The sequence below is a fragment of the Hemitrygon akajei genome, chromosome 14, assembly GCF_048418815.1.
Source record: "Hemitrygon akajei chromosome 14, sHemAka1.3, whole genome shotgun sequence".
NCBI lineage: Eukaryota > Metazoa > Chordata > Chondrichthyes > Myliobatiformes > Dasyatidae > Hemitrygon > Hemitrygon akajei.
Window position 1 is genome coordinate 4113177 of NC_133137.1, and position 17590 is coordinate 4130766.

Here is a 17590-nt window from a genome sequence, read left to right on the forward strand (position 1 = left end):
ACACACGTCTGAGTCCAACTAAATGTCGTACATTGTCTTTTGCCTCCTTTTGGCCAGACATGCAGACCTTCTTAGGTGGAGAGTTGCTGCCCCACCCACTCATGCTCAATGGCTTAGAGACATTATGTCCTGCTTAGACCTTGAAAAGATTCATTATTCACTTCTTAATTCGGACATAAAGTTCCAAAAGGTGTGGGAACCTTTTCTTGAATATTTTCATAATTCCCGTTTAGATTAAGGGTTCATCCCTCCTTTTCTCTTTTGCATTTAAATCCCTTACTTCCAGCTTCTTTCGGTTAAGATTTACGGTTTGTTTTTGATGTATAAACATATTATAGCTCAGGTAGTAGGCAATATACCTTCTTTTTATAAATACAGCTCTGTGGTGATAAAAGTTCTGATTAACTTTTTTATATATCGTAAGGTTGGCTTGGAGTTGGGTAGTGGGAGGGTGGGGTGGTAACTAACTTTATACGATTCTACTATGGGTGCTTTTCCTTAACTGTTACGAACTGTACATTTGATACGCTTGTTTTGCACTGTTTAAACCTTTTTTTAAAACTGTTTTTTTGTTGCATTGTAGAAACTTATAAAAACATTAATAAAACGCATAGAATGTTAAACATGAAATTCTGCAGATCCTGGAAATCTTGAGACACAAAATTCTGGAGGAACTGCAAGTCAGGAGGGAAATAAATAGTCAATGTTTCCACTGGAATCTCTTATTGGGACTAGAAGCCAGAATAAGGTGGGGGAGTGGGAGAGACATGAGTATAAGCTGGTAGGTGAGGGGAAAGGTGTGTGGGTGGGGAGGTAGGATCAAGTAAGAGGCTGGGAAGGGATAGGTAGAAGATGTAATGGGCTGAAAAAGAAGGAATCTAATAGGAGAGGATTGTGGAATGATGGGCAGGTGAAGAGAAGAGAGGGGAACCAGAATGGGTTGAAGCATGGAATTATCGGTGAGCATAGACTGCCAGAGACAAAAAAATCACAGCAGTTTGCCCTAGAATCTTGTGTGTACTTGCATAAAAATCTTTTTAATGGCTGCAAATTAATGAAGCAGAAGTCTGTGTGGTTAATGAATACTTGTGAAGGTCTGGAGTGCCTATCTGTATTTATGCCTGAGTGATGCCAGATAGCTATAAACCCAAGATCGTATCTTTTGAATTTATTGGAACCTGACTATGAGTTGTGAACTTTATTGCCACTGTTAAAACATAGTTACTAGTGTACTTACTAATGATTCTAGTTCCAGCAAGTTGCAAAAGTGCCATCATCTGTGCTTCCTCAAAACTTGTGTTTTTACAGGTCCAGTAAGCTTATGCTCTGCCTATACACATTGTGTAGCCTTTTATAAATGGTGATATTTGAGGATCTTTTCTGTTTTGGCGTGGAAGCTGAATAAGATATTGCCTGTGGTAGTTTTTTTGCCTTGTGCTCCTGGTATTGATATGCAGCTCATTTTGCAATCTGGCGTATCTGCATATCAAAGCACTGACCAAGTAAACAGTTCTACCTTGAACCACAAGTGGTCAAAAAGATGTGGTTTTGCAGCTAACTTACTCTTCCCTACTGAGTATTGCCCTCCTCAATTACCATCGTGTTGTACCTTTGATCTCAAGCAATGAGAAGACCAGTGTTGAACTTGAAAAGCCACATTAATATAATGTTAATTGCCTTACCAAGTAGGTATACAGTGCATAGCCTTTAGCCAAAGCAAGGCCATTAAATTTAGAAGTTGAGTTGGAGGCAACTTTCTAATGCATTATCAAGCAAGGAAATTTTGTGAAATCTTTACAAGTTCCAAGTTTTACTTGATCTAGAGTATTTTGTCCGGATGTGGATAAGCAAATTTGGTTTGTCACAGCCTAAGACAGGGTGTAGATGTCATCAGGGAAGTGTACAGAACTTCCTTGGAATTTATAAAGTAAACTAGATTTAATGGAGATATTCAAAATTATGACAAGTTTTAGTAGATTAAATAAGGATAAACTTTTCTATCGTCCATGATCAATTAGTTCTGGTTTAAGGTTTGATTTATGGAAAAACTGGACAGCACTCCATGTAAAGATGGTGGAAACAGGTACGATTCTACACTTCCTCAGGAAGCTGAAAAAATTGCAAATCATTTGGGAAAGAATAGGCAATGGGATCACCTGGGGAGCCCTTTCAAAGGACAGGCAAAGGTGTGATAAACTGAGCGGCTTCCTTCTGTGCTTTCTTCATAGATTTATGAACCTATTAGGAAGTTTTTATTAACAAAGATGTGTATCATGCTGTAGTAAGAATTTCCTGAATATTTTTGCATATCCTCCTGCAACTTGACTTCCTCTCCTGATTTTTACATTACCTCATTCTCTGAGCACATCTGCCCTCTCTATGCAGACTGGAGTAATAGCATAAGCAAATGAACATCAACATGCTTTCCCAAGCCACCATCCTCAGCAGTGATAACTCAATTACCTCTGTTGGTAAGGCCACATCATTTTCAGTCCCAACACCAGACTCCCTATTCTGAATTGTCTTACAGGAAGAGATTGTCAAATGGACAGGGGAAATGATTCAAGGATGCTGACTAAGCCTCTGGAAGAGGTATAAAATCCTAATCAACTCCTAGGATTATCTGGCCTGTGACTATTGGAAACTAAGGAGCAATTAGATGTGCACAAAGAACCTGAAATCTATGTTGCAGGAGCATATACGTCTAGCAGTCTAGCATAAATATTGGAGAGATAAACCAGCTCCCAAATTACCTGTGTACTGGGCATGCAAAGTATCACCTGCTTGTTTATAGCTGTGCCTGCAGATTCCAGCACTGGCCCATCAGTCACCTCAGAACTAAAGAAAAAACATGACTGGAAGTATATCATCCTCACCCCTGAAGGGCTATCTCAGGAGAAATGAAGAATGAGGATTAGTGCTTTTAATGATGTTTTGTTTTATACAGTAACAATTGTGAAATACTGGCTAGCACTAAAATGGGATCTCAAAAGCTGTTGATTATGTAAAAATCTAACAGGTTTGAGAATTGGCGTACTACCCCTTGGTGTTAAGCTTTGGTTCATTGATATCAGTCTCGCATCTGAGTTACAAAGTGAGTTTGATGTTCCATGTTGGGAGCTTGAGTAAATTGTCCAGGCTAACGCTTCATTGCACTACTGAGAAATAACATCATTTCCAAAAGTACTATATTTTGAATACAATTAATCAGTCAGTCTTCTCTGTGGGCATAAAATATTCCAGGGGTTTCTTTGATATCGTGTAAGGAACTTTTACTTAAAATTCAGTTGGTCTGTTTTTTTCAGGACATCTAAGAAGGATCTTTCCATTGTTACTCACATCTCAGAGGATGTATATTGGAGAATGAATTAAATTAGATTGTTCAAATAAAATAATGGAAGTTTTGAAAATGCACAGCAGATTAGACAGCACCTGTGAAGTGAGAAGAGAAAGTAACAGACCTGATTGTGCCTGTGGTCCCTGATACAGAATACAAACAATACTAGATGTAATTTGGCTGATCTGCCTGCAGACTTGATCCTGATTCACAGTCATTTAGCATCGTATTAGGTCCTTTGGCCCAATTATTCCATGCTGACCACAGCAACCTCCTTGATAGTCCCAGTTGCCTGTACTCAGTGGACTACCCTCCTTCATATACTTATCCAAATACCTCTTAAATATTAAGTAAAATAATTTGCATGCATTGAGTAGTAAACTTGTTTATACCTATCTGTGATCATCTGCACTGTCAGAGATATTGCTGCAAAAGGTAAGTGTGAGCACAAGTATTCTACACGAAGCAGCACAAACATAGTCTAGGTGTGGTGTGTGACAATCTTGTGTCAGAACTTTGAACAGTTAGAGATCGAGTGTAGTGGTTAGCGTAATTCTGTTACAGTGCCAGTGACCTAGGTTCCATTCTCGCTGTTGTCTGTAAGGAGTTTGTATGTTCTTCCTGTGACTGTGCAGGCTTCCTGCTGGTGCTCAGGTTTCCTCCCACAGTCCAAAGACGTGCGGGTTAGTAGGTTAATTGGTTAAATGGGTGCAATTTGGCAGTTCAGGTTCATTGTGCCAGAAGAGCCTATTACTGTGCTGTATCTCCAACTAACTAACATTTTAAGATGGGGAAGGGTGAAGAGAATAAAAGGTCGGTGATAGAATGGAAGACAGGTGAAATTACGTTGTAAGAGTTGATGGTGAAATGTGAAAGAAGATCATAATTGGGAAGATTAACTATGATTACCAGAGGAATTTTAAACAATCATTTTGGAGTTATACCACCAAATTGTATAAAGAGCTCAAAATAGCTGACATAGATTTAAGGTCACTGTCAACTGAACATTTGAGGGTCACTTTTGGCATTCAGTTAGAGTTGTTATGTGGAGCTGTTGACTTATCAGAGTTTGGTCTTTGAGTAGAAGGGACCAAATTTTGAGCAGTGATTGCAGCATACTAGAATGAAGCAATTAAAAACCAATCATTGAATCATATGGAAAAAGTCTGTGCATCCCTGGACAGTGGGAATGAAAATGATAATACTATAGTGGCTGCATAGTCTGCAGTTGCACAAGAAAATGCTGTGGGATGGGAAGTGGGTGCTGATGGAGATTGTAGAATGATTTAGGATGCTTGGAGAGGATATTCCCTATTGAGTGCTGAAAGACAAGCTGAGGGAAAGATGTGTCTGTCAGATCAGGTTGGAGATGTATGAGGTTTCACAGGATCATTTGTTAAATGTGAATGCTGTTGAGATGGAAGATGAGGACAAGGACAATCACAGTTTAATCATAGGAGTGCAGTGGAATGAGAGCATAAGTACAGGACATGGAAGAGTCACTGTGAGGGCCATGTGATCAATGGTGGAAGGCAATTCGTGTTTGAAAAGCAAAGAAATCCACTGCATGCAGCTACATAGAAGGTGACATTGTCAGAACAGATGCGAAGGGAAAAAAATTTGGAGAATGGAATGGCGTTCTTGTAATATGGAAGTTGGGAGGAAGAGCAGTCAAACTAACTGAAAATCAGTGCAATTATAGTGGATACTGGTCAATAGTTTATTCCCCAAAGTGGAGAGAGTGAAGTTGAGGAAAGGAATAGTTGGATATGGAACATGAAAGTGAAAGCAGTGAAATTTTGTGGAAGCTGTGCCAAAATTTTCTAGTAGGATGAAAGTATAAAGCAGAATTGATATAGCAGTAATGTGCAAGGAAAAACAGGTGAGGGAGGGGAATAGAGCAGGCCTGAAATAGAGAATGCTTCACACATCCCACAGATAGATGTGTATAGCTGAGACTCATTTTTGTTCCCATAGCAACACCTTCCAGCTGGAAAAAGTAAATGTAGCTTACAGGCTCTGGTTCAATGTGAGAATAAGTGAAACCAGGTGGAGGAGAATGGGTTCAAGGAAGAAGTGAAGGATGTGTCTTTGTGAGGAATAGAGGTGTAGAGGGATTGGATGGCCATAGAAAAATGGGATAACTAGATGTAGGAAAAAAAAGTGGCAGGCATTTGAAGTGTTGCATTGTTACATAAAATATGGGTTACATGTGATTGAGGAGGCTAGGAAATGAGATAATTACCTGGAAAAGCAATGACCTGATGTTTCAGATGAGAATTATGGTCCAAAGGGAGGCCTCTGCAAATTTGTGGTTTATTTACCAAACAACAACATGGGTTGGTGTTTGTTCTTGGGCCATTATTTTTCAGTCACTGGTCTTATTTTGCCCAGTCATCTTTCCTTACAAGTTCATAGCTGTTGACCATAAGTGGCCTACTTCTACCTTGTCCCTATCACCTTAGCCTTTACTTGACCCAAAGTAATCACTTTTTTCCATCTTTTATTGTTTCTTGGTCAGTCCCTTACTATCTATATGTGTGATAATTTTGATGCCTTTCCTCACTATCCCAGCCTGAATTGCTCTATACTTCTGTTCCCCTAAACAGGATGGGTTGAGAGCCCTTCACTTGCTCCATGTATAGAAGCCCAATTTGTCACCCTCCAGCATCACATTTGCTGAACTTGTTCCCATATTTTTGACTCCATTCACTTTCTCCACTTAGAGATGTTCTTCTGGGAAATTTAATGGTTGAAGTTATGACTGAGTTATTAGAGAAAGCATTCTCTGATCTATTCCTATCTGTAAATTGTTTATATTGCTGTAACTTTCTGCTCTCAATATTTGGGTCATTGCTGCACTTGCCTTCACTTTGTCCATCCCTTGTTACCGTTACTCTTCCATCCTTAACTTCTCTGTTGCCATTTGATGGGTTAGCCTAGTAATCAGTAGCTACTGTGACTGCTCTTCTCCACCCAGCTTCCAGTAAGAAGTCCACTCCATTCTTCCAATTTCAATTGCATCCAATCTATTTAAACTACTTTCTAGAACTACTTGCGTACAATTATTGTGTCCTCAATCATGAATATTTGCTTGCATTTCTGCTTTCATTATCTTGTCTGCACTCCCAGGGCTGGGATAGAATTTTGTCATCTTAAAGTTTATTTTACAAGCCTTTACTTTCGAGATTTTCCTCAGTAATTTATGGTATCACCAACATGATTCAATTATCAGATGTAGCTCCTGTTCCCTTTCAGAATTCCAAATGGACCATTTCCTTTAGGATGGAATGATTCACTCTTCCAACCCCACTAATATCAATTACAGTTTCTGTTCAATCACAAGGGATATAAAACTTGTCCTTTTACCTCATTCCTTCTTATTGTCCATGACTTCAGTCACTTATTCTACTTGAAGCAACCATCTGTTTATATTTCTTTTAGTTTAGTATACTTTATTCACTGGCCATAATGTGTTCTCTTATACATTGTGAAGACCAGATGCAGACTGAGTGACCAATTTGCAGAACATTTCTGTTCGATCTGCAAGTGTGACTCTGAACCAATCTTACAGAGTTTTTTGAGGAAGTTATCAAGGAAGTTGATGAAGGCAAGATAGTGATGTCTACATGGACATCAGCAAGGAATCTGGCAACATCCTGCATGGGATCTTTGTCAAAAAGTTTCATTTGCTTGATATTCAAGATGAGGAAATCAAAGAGTGGTAGAAGCCAAAGAGTGGTAGTAAATGCTTGCCTCTCTGACTGGAAGCCTGTAACTGGTCGAGTGCCACAGGGATCAGTATTGTGTCAGTTGGTGTTTATCATCCAGATCATTGATAGGTGACAATGTGGTTAACTGGATCATCAAATTTGTGGGTGCCACCAAGATTGAGGGTGTAGTGGACAGCGAGGAAGATCATCAGATCTTGCAGCAGCATCTGGACCAGCTGGAAAAGTAGGCTGAAAAATGGTAGATGGAATTTAATGCAGGCAAGCACTTCGGTAGGACCAACCAGGGTGGGTCTTACAGAATGAGTAATAGGGCACTGAGCAGTGCTGTAGAACTAAGGAATCTGGGAATACAGGTCCATAATTCATTGAAAGTGGTGTCAGAGGTGGATAAGGGTTATAAAGAAAGCCTTTGGCACATTGGCCTTCATAAATCAATGTATTGGGTACAGGAGATGGGATGTTATGTTGAAGTTGTATAAGATGTTGGTAAGGCCTAATTTGCCCTTTTTGAAGGTTTGATTACCTTTGAAAGAGTACAGAGAAAATTTACAAGGATGTTGCTGAGATTGGAGGACCTGAGTTATAGGGAAAAATTGAATAGTTTAGTACTTTCTTCCTTGGAACGTAGAGGATTAAGTGAAGATTTGATAGAGCTATACAATATTATGAAGGGTATAGACAGGGTAAATACAAGCAGATTTTTTTCACTTAGGTTGGGTGGGACTATAACTAGAGGTCATGGTTTAAGGGTGAAAGTTGAAAAGTTTAGGGGAACATGTTAGGGAAAACTGTTTCTCTTAGAAAGGTCATGAGAGCATGGAATGAGCTGCTAGCACAAGTGGTGCATGCAAGCTAGATTTCAATAGTTTAAGAGAAGTTTAGATAGGTACATGGATGGATGGGGTATGTAGGTCAATGGCACAAGGCAGTTTAAATGGTTCAGCTGGACTGGAGGGCCTGTCTCTGTGCTGTACTTTTCTATGATTCCATTGACTGCAGTGATTCAGTAAGTTGGGTGATAGCTGCCCTCTCAAGGAGAATTGGAAATGGATGTGATGTGCTAACCTTGCCAATAATGTTCCTATCCTATGATAAGGAGTAATAAGACTGGTTAACTTTGGGAAAAGGTGTTTTTTAAAAATGTTATGACGAAGGATGAAAGTGCAATATTTATTCTCCGCCAAGATGTTAATGAAATCTTTTGACAGTCATTTGTGGAGCAGTATGGTTTTAATTTTTACTCTATCTTTAACGCACAGCACAATGGACTCCAAGATGCTTGATTTTAAGTTTACAGAGAAATGGAACATTCCTCTTGGTAACAGACAGGCATAAAAAGATCAGAGGGAAAATCAATTACACTCACTGTTAAAAATAATCTTTTTGCTTTTTCTTTAGTGAAATCTAGAGTGATGTTGAAGTTTAAATATGGTGGCCGTGGTCTTACGGACAATGGGGCTGGTGAGCCAATTACCAATCGTTGTTCCAGACTGAACCTGTTTTTTCAGGTTAGTGAGTTGTGGTTTAATGCTTGAAAATTGGAGCTACCAAATGACTTAAATATACTGGAATCAGATATGAAAAAAAGATAAGTAAATGTGAAAGTATCAGCACTTGTGGAAAATGAAGATGACACTGCAAATATTCAGCTTGTTGGAGTTTCCTTGGGCATGAGCGTATTGAATTTTATTTGTGCCTCAATGGTTGTACATTGGACTAGTAATCCAGGGGACTGGATTTCAATTATAATCCTAGCTCTGAAATTTAAATTCAGTTAATAATTAAAAAACTAGTAGTTAGTAGTAATGACTACAAAGATATTGGATTATTGTAAAAATCCAACTGGTGCACTAATCACAAACAAGAGAAAAACTGCAGATGCTAGAACTCCAAGCAACACACACAAAATGCTGGAGGAACTCAGCAGGCCAGGCAGCATCTATGGAAAAGAGTACAGTCAACATTTTGTGCCAAGACTCTTCAGCTGGACTAGAGAAAAACACGATGAGGTGTAGAGTTAAAAGGTGGAGGCAGGGGAAGAAGAAACACAAAGTGTTAGGTGAAACCAGAAAGGGGAGGGGTGAAGTAAAGAGCTGGGAAGTTGATTAGTGAAACAGAAACAGGGCAGGAGAAGGGGTAAATCAAATAGGAGAGGACAGAATACTATGGAAGAAAGAAAAGGGGGGAGGAGCACCAGATGGATGTGTGGGGCAGGTAAGGAGCTAAGCGAGAGAGGGAAAATGGTGAAGGGGGGTGAGGGCAATACTGGAAGTTTGAGAAATCGATGTTCATGCCATCAGGTTAGAGGCTGCCCAAACGGAATGCAAAGTGTTTTTCCTCCGACCTAAATGTGGCCTCATCGTGACAGTGGAGAAGGTCATGTACTTCAGGGCAGAAAATAGAATATTCTTATCTATTCTGGCCTATATGTGATTTCCAATGTGGTTGACTCTCTGAATTTCTTTGAAATGGGCAAGCGAGGAAAAGGAAATTAGTGATTGACAATAAATGTCCAGCACCGTCTGTAAGGAGTTTATGTTTTCCTCGTGAACCACATGTAAATTGTCTTGTGATTACGCTTGTGTTAAATAGGTAGGTTGCTGGGTGCGTGGTTTGTTCTGTGCTGTATCTTGAAATAAAATGAAAAGAACTACATATTTGACCTGAGAACGAGGTTCCAACTGTGCATCTACATGCATTATCTCCTCTTAAAATGTCATCTAACTCCACCCCACCTCAGCTCATTTACTGCTGAAAGCTGCATCCAGTCACAAGCTATCTCCTGGTTTTGATCACTCGGTTGCTCTTTTCTTTCTTGTGTTCTCATTACACTCAATCTCATTGAAAATTTGCAGACCACTGCAAAAATTTCATGGTTGAATTCACCCACGACTTGCATTGACTCCAAGTCAAACAGCACCAGAAAATTTAAAAAATGATTTTTTTTGTCATTTCCCTCCAGAGCCTGCCTCTTCCCACCTCTTTTGTTTCATCTTCCAGTTCTACAATCTGCCAGTATCTTCATGCTACTTCTAAAATGACCTACCTCTTTTTTTTAAGTACTCTCTACTGTTGGCCAAGCTTTTATCTACGCAAGGCCCAAGCTTTGGAGTTCCCTCCTTATTTTTTTTAAATTTCTGTTCCTTGCTCCTGTCTTATGACACTCCATATCTAATTCATGACTTGGTTTGGATAAATATATTCAGGCCTGGTATAGATTTACAAACAGCGAGAGATTCAAGGATTTAAGTGAAATTGAGAGCAAAGAACAGACCAGTATAGACTTATTGAATGGTAGAGCAAGCTTGAGAAGCTAAGTAATCTGTTCCTCTTACTTTAATGTGTTTTACAAAGTTATAAATGATAGATTATATTTGTATATCATTTTTACGACTTTATTAAAGTAGAAATTATGTGCACATTCCCTGATGTTAATAGTACTTCATTTACAGGGCAAGACTCCATGTCTGGGTCGGATACAACAAAAGTCTTCCTGCTTATTGACCAGAGAAGGAATTATTGATGCAATTCTTGCCCTCTTTGAAGAATGTAATAGTCCTGACCTGATGAAAATAAAGCATGTGGCCAATTTTGTAAAAAAGTGTGAGTACTGTACCATAAGCTTGCTGCTGGTTTGATAATTTTTTCATTTCCTTTTTCCACAATCACTTTTTTTTAATATATTGATGTTAACCTATTTCCTAATTTTAGCTGGTTGAGTACTATAGATGGTAGCAGGGTCACAAGGACATTTAATCTTGGGAAAATTAAGTATTGAAATGTTGAAGTAAATGTGGAAATCCCTTATAATTAGTTATGTTACAAAGAGAGAGAGCCCATTCCTAAACAGCCTGCTGCTATCCTGGTAAGGTATTTTCATGCATTGGGTTCATGTTGATCAGAAATAGTAATTCAATAACCTGTAGGAATTTGTTATGAGATAAGGTGTGCTGCATGTTAAATTGTTTATGATTCTGATATCATTTGTGGATAGGCTGTTTATTTCACCTTCTGAAAAGATGATTGCAAAGTTCAATTGAAAATGCCAGTTATTGTGAAATTTAGATTATATTTTTCTTAACTGAATTTAATGAAATAGCCACAAAATTATAATCAAGATCCTCTATCATCCAATATCTGCACTTCAGTTTCTGAAACTCTAACTTTGTCTGTTTATTATCTGTGGTGTTTAAAGTTATACACAGGCCATATATACAATTCAGTATACTACACAGGAGGCAAAGTTTTCACTAACCTAGTCTTTTAGATGAAAAAAAAATAATTTCTCTACTGGATTTGCTAGTGATTCTTTTATGTTATAACATCTGCTTTTGGGTATACCTCAAGAGATTTACCCCATGTCCCTCCTCAATGTAACCCTCTCTTTATATTGAAGGCCTGTGTCAGGTTACCTCTCAGTCCAACTTCACAGGCAAAAAGAGCACTGATCTCAGCTTCCCCTGATAATTAAATCTGTCAGTTTTGGTTTCCAGTTCCTATTTCTAATGAATAATGTGTTTGTTGGAATAAGATGTGATGATCAGAAATATATTAAATTAGTACAAATTAATAAAAGCAATTTAAAATATTTAAAGGTTAGTTATGTAGGTCAGAGCTGGGCAAAAAAGCTGTGAATAATCTGATAATATGAAGGCAAAAAAACAGGACATAACCCAACCAATGAGAGATCAAATAGAATGTGCTGGAAACTAAGTGAGTGGGTGTTCTCTCTCTCACTCATCCACACAGGCAAGTAATCCAACAGCAACAGACTGTCTATGTGCTCGAGGGAGAGAAAGGGAGACCTTCCTCTTTCATACACTGCTGTTCTTGAGAGGAACAATTCTAACCAGTACTTTCCCAGGACCCTGCTTGCCTCACATGGAGTGCTCCAATTCAGTGAATTATGCAGACAGTATAATACCGACAGATTTTATGATGTTGAGCCCAGGTAACCTTTAACATACCTATGTTGTTAAACTGAATATTTTGTTTCAGTAGATTCAAACTGTCTTTTCTGTCTGTAGACAAAGATGCTCTGAATGAGATTCGAGAGTTGCAACCCTGTGCTGGTGATTTTGAGGTGAAAAGCGTGATTGGTCGTGGTGTTTTTGCGGAAGTGCAGGTCGTCCGTGAGAAAGCCACCAACGATGTTTATGCAATGAAAGTCATGAATAAGCAGGCGCTGATTGAAGAGGATAATGTAAGATGACACTATTATTAATTTGGATTTAATCTGAGATTCATTATGTCTACAGAGCTGTCACTACAGGTTCCATGGGATGAATAGGCTGATATTTTTACAATTGTTGCTCTTTGAATTATCAGAAAAATAATTCCATTTATCTTTAAAAATGTAAATTTTTAATAGTTTGAAGTTATTACAAGTTTTAGTTAAAAACTTGGCTACGTATTCATGATGAGAGTCTTGGTGATCATTCTATTGCTGCCATTGCATAATACATTTAGGGTTGGGATTATGTCATGGATGAATTTTGTTTGTTGGGAAATTGAATATTTTTCAACTAAGATGCTCAGTGTTGGAGGCCTCTTAAATCAGATTCTTGAGGTGGTATAGCACTGGTTGAGGTTGTTGGGTCCTCTGGTGCTGCAGTGATGTGCTGATGGTGGTTGGATAGAGATTTCTTCAAAATGAGCCTGATTGAAGGCCCTGGCAAGTATGTGAATGCTTTCAGAATAGGCTGTTTCTTGTTTGTTAATCATGGCCACTAGCTTGACATCCGCTTTTGGCGGTACGTAAACTGTAGTCAGAATCATGGTGGAGAACTCTCTTGGTAAGTAGAATGGTGGATTGGATGTCTCAGGTTAGGACAACAAAAGCGTGAAAAAACACAGCTACACTCAAGCACTGTGCCACTGTGATGAGTTTATCATCAAACAGAAGCTGTTGGTCCATCTGATGATTGAGAACTTCTCGGGCTGGAATGTAGGGGGTGAGCAGATTAATGTCCCTTTCCAGTCATCTTTGGCCACCTGCTCTTTCATGCCTCGGAAATTCCTTTTATTCCACTGTAATACCAATACACCCGACTTTAGCTTCTCCCTCTCTAACTACAGGGTGAATTCTAGCATATTATAATCAAATTTTCCCAAGGGTTCCGTTACCTTAAGTTCCTTAATGTGGGAATTCTGGGAGACTTAGAGCCTCCCAGATAACCACTCCTGCACCAAGTGCACTGAGCTGCAGCTCTTCAGAGAACATGTTAAGGAACTGGAGCTGTAGCTTGATAACCTTTGGCTTGTACAGGAGACTGAGGAAATGATGGAAAGGAGCTACAGGGAGGTAGTCACCCCTAGGTTGCAGGAAGCAGGTAACTGGAAGAGTGTTGGGATAAGAAAGGGAAATGGGCAGCGAGTATAAAGTACCCCTGTGGCCATTCCACTCAATAATAAAATTCCTCTTTTGTGTACTGTTGAGGGAGACAGTCTACCAGGGGAAGCTGTAATGACTGGGTCTCTGGCACAGAGTGTGGCTCAGAAGAGAAGAGAGGTGAAGAGGTCTGCAGTAGCGAGAGGAGATTCCATAGTTTGAGGAACAGAAACATGATAATGTGATGTGATAGAGATACACAGATAGTATGTTGCCTCCCAGGTGCGTGGTTAAAATATCTTAGATCGGGTCTGTAGCATTCTGAAGGGGAAGGGTAAGAGCCAGAAATCTTGGCACCAATGATATAGGTAGGAAAGGCGAGGAACCCTGAAGAGAGGTTTCAGGGAGTTGGGTAGAAAGCTGAAAAGCAGAACCGCCAGGATAATTACCTCTGGACTGCTGCCTGTGCCATCTGCGACTGAGGGTTAGAATAGGAGTATTTGGCAGATAAGTGTGTGGCTGAGGAACTGGTGCAACGGGCAGGGATTCAGATTTCTGGATCTTTGGGATCTCTTCAGGAGACAATGAAAGCTGTTTGGGAGGGTTTAAACTAATTTGGCAGGAGGATGGGAACTGGAGTGATAAGGCTGAGGACAGGGCAGTTGGTTTGCAAACAAGTAGTGTGTAGTGAGACTGCTATCAATGAGAGGCTGATGAGGTGAAATTACAGTCAATGGGATGAGTTGCTATGTAAAGGGGGACAAAGTTGAAGAGAGTGACGAATACTGGACTGAATGTGTTATATTTGAATGCATGCAGTTATGGAATAAGGTAGATGTAGTATAGTTAGAGATTGGCAGATATGACGTTGTGGGCACCACTGAGTCATGGCTGAAAGAAGATTATAGCTGGGAACTTAACATCCAAAGATGCACATTGTATTGAAAGGACAGGCAGGTAAGCAGAGGGGGAAGAGTGGCTCTGATGGTTAAAAAATTAAATCAAATCCTTAGAAAGAGATGACATTGGATCAGAAGGTGTAGAATCCTTGTGGGTAGAGCTAAGAAACTGCAAGGGTAAAAAGACCTGGATGGGAGTTATATATAGACCTTCCAACAGTAGCAAATATATGTGCTACAAGTTACAACAGGAGACAGAAAAGGTATATCAAAAGGGTAATGTTTAGATAGCTATAGAGGATTTCAATATGCAGTTAGATTGGGAAAATTAGGTTGGTGTTGGGAAGCTTTTAAAAACCAACAGAAGGCAACTAAAAAAAGTCATTAAGAGGAAAAAGATAGAATATCAAGGTAAGCTAGGGAATAATATTAAGAGGATACCAGAGGTTTCTTCAGATATATTAAGAGTAAAGGAAAGGTGAGAGTAGATGTTGGACCGCATGCTTTTCTTAGCACAGATTTTCTTGGATAAAGAGCTCAAAGCTGTTCATAATACTCACAATGCACAGTGCGGACTGACCAATGTTTTTTCAAGGCTCAGTATTACCCCCTGCAAGTTAGTCTTTATGGAATACTGCATGAATATATCCCACCACCCAGGTCATGCTCTCTTGTCACTGCTGCCATCAGGAAGAAGGTACTTGAGCCTCAGGCTCACGCTACCAGGTTCTGGAACAGTTATTGTCCCTCAGCCATCAGGTTCTCCAGCCAGTGGGATAACTACATTCAACTTTTCTTACTCCATCACTGTATTGTTTCCACAAATATGGACTCACTTTCAAGGACTCTTCATCTCATGTTCTCAATATTTATTATTATTATTTTCTCTTTTCTATTTACACAGTTTGTTCTACTTTGCACATTATTTTTTTTATTCACCCAGTTGGGAGCAGTCTTTCACTGATTCTACTACGGTTCTTGGATTTACTGAGAACACCCATAAGAAAATGAATTTCACAGTTGTCAATGGTGATGTACGAGTACTTTGATAATAAATTTACTTTGAAGTTTGAATGAGGACTCTCAAGTCCCCTTGACTCTGATTTCTGAATTTTCTCCCCATTTACAAAATAGTCTATACCTTTATCCTTCTTCCAAAGTGCATGATCATACACTTTGTCACAAACTTGGCCATCAATTCCATCATCCAAATCATTGGCCTATAATGCAAAAAGAAGTGGTCCCTACTTTGACCCCTGGGAAGCACCACTTGTCACTGGCAGCCAACCAGAAAAGGCCCTCTTTATTCCCTCTCTTTGCCTCCTGCCAGTCAGCCAATCCATACTTGTATCTTTCATAATACAATTGACTCTAATCTTGTTTAGCAGCCTAATGTGTGGCACCTTGTCAAACGCCTTCTGTAAGGAACATCTCTATCCCATCTGTTATTTCCTCAAAGGATTCCAGCAGACTTGTCAGGCAAGATTTCCCTTTAGGGATGCCATGCTGACTTTGCCCTGTTTTTATTGTGTGCCGTGAAGTACCCCAAAACCTCATCCTTAATAATGAGCTCCAACATCTTCCCAACTACTGAAGTCAAGTTAACTGGCCTATAATTTCCTTTCTTTGCTCCCTCCCTTAAAAAGCAGAGTAGCATTTGCATCCTATAGTACTCCAGAACCATTCCAGAATTTAGTGATTCTTGAAAGATTACTGCTAATGCCTCCACAATGTCTTCAGCTAACTCTTTTTACCCTTGCATTTTCTTAACTCTATTCATAAGCATTCTACATCTTCCGATCCTATTACTCCTCTTTCTAAGGATTTGATTTCATGATTCAGGAGGAGCCCGTCCTGTCGGAAAAGCTCACTGCTTCCTGTCCTATAAATTCAAACCCACTTCACTCATGCCAATCTTTCAGCCATGTATTTAGCTCAGATCTTATTAACCCTGCGTTAATTTGCACATGGCTCAGGTAACAATGCAGTGATTATTACCTTTTTGGTTCTGTGTTTTGGTTTTGTCCCGTGCTGCTCAAATTCCATCAGCAGGGCCTCTTTTATTGTTCTTCCTATGTCATTGGTACCCACATGGAACACAACAACTGGATGTTCCACTCCCATGCCAATTTCCTCTGCAGGCACCAGGGCAGATAACACCGTCTTCAGAACTTACAATTCATGCAACAGAATCTTGTCTATCCCACTGACTATGCTATCGCCAATTACAAAACATTTCTCTTCTCTTCGCCCTGCCCCCACCCCTCTTGAATGGCTTCCTGAACTACTGCTCTATGGTTTGGTTGCTCGTCCTTCCTACAACCCCCAATCTCATTCTTGCAGGATGCAACAATCTCAGAGCTGTTGGGCAAGATCAGCAGCTGAGGCTTCTCTACATTACCCCTTTCTGCCTCACTGGCATCCTGTCCCTGACCACAAACTGAATTTGAAATAGTTAATCTAGTGAGTGTGAAGGTCTTCTGAAACAGTGTCCAGGGAACTCACTCCCCCCCCCCACCGCTGCATTGCAGTGTTTGAACTTTGAACCTGAGTTCCTCGAACATCGAATACTTGCTGCAGATATGGTCATCAGGAATCACAATGGGGTTTGCCAGCTTCCTTTTCATGTAGCTGCAACACATCACCTGATCTGGCATCTCTACTATATTAATTGTTGTAATTCGGTTTATTTTTAGTTAACACTGTTTTTTTCAATACATTACCTGTTCTCACCTCTGCCATGGTCCACTCACGCAATGCTATCCAAAATAGCATCTGGGACCTTGGTGTCCATTTCTTTTCACTGAAGCCTCAAGCCAAAGCCTCAGTTTCCCACTCTAACCCAGTCCACTGCAACAATGGCTGCTCTGCTTAAAACTAATTTCTTTTATTCCAAGTGAAACTCGCACAATGAGATTTGCTCTTTTCAAAGGTTCCTGTTCTCACACAGGTCTCACTCTTGCTACTCCAAAACGATCTTTTTTAGCCATGTTCTGAATGCACTTAGAGCTGGATAGGGTTACCTGACAATGTATAGTGGAGACCAGTATGTCTAGTTAAAGATAAACAATGGTGTAAGTTATGAATAGGTATGAGGAAAAGGGTGTTTTGGCAGCTGCAATCTGCTTGAATGCTGGATCAAGCTTAAGGGGTTAAATAAACTCTCCATATTCCTGTGTTGGTGATTGTAACTTCTGGTAAAAGCATCTGTTGAATCATCAGAAAAATGTTATCTATGTTGGTTAAGCATAATTAATTAAGAATCTTTTTCTAAATATAAATTGGATCT

At 39.6% G+C, this 17590-nt stretch overlaps 1 protein-coding gene across 5 annotated transcripts in view; it reads left to right on the plus strand.

The window, feature by feature from the left end:
* LOC140738238 (citron Rho-interacting kinase-like) overlaps positions 1-17590 on the plus strand; it is a 244104-nt gene that overhangs the window by 6062 nt on the left and 220452 nt on the right. For 3 of the 5 annotated variants that reach the window (XM_073065370.1, XM_073065371.1, XM_073065378.1), the window contains exons 2-4: positions 8470-8579; positions 10524-10674; positions 12099-12274. In XM_073065370.1, coding sequence (XP_072921471.1) covers positions 8484-8579; positions 10524-10674; positions 12099-12274 — 423 coding nt within the window. In that variant the 5' untranslated portion in view covers positions 8470-8483. Of the gene's footprint in view, positions 1-8469; positions 8580-10523; positions 10675-11875; positions 12023-12098; positions 12275-17590 lie in introns of those variants that run through there. The other 2 variants (XM_073065372.1, XM_073065374.1) reach the window with 2 other exon arrangements.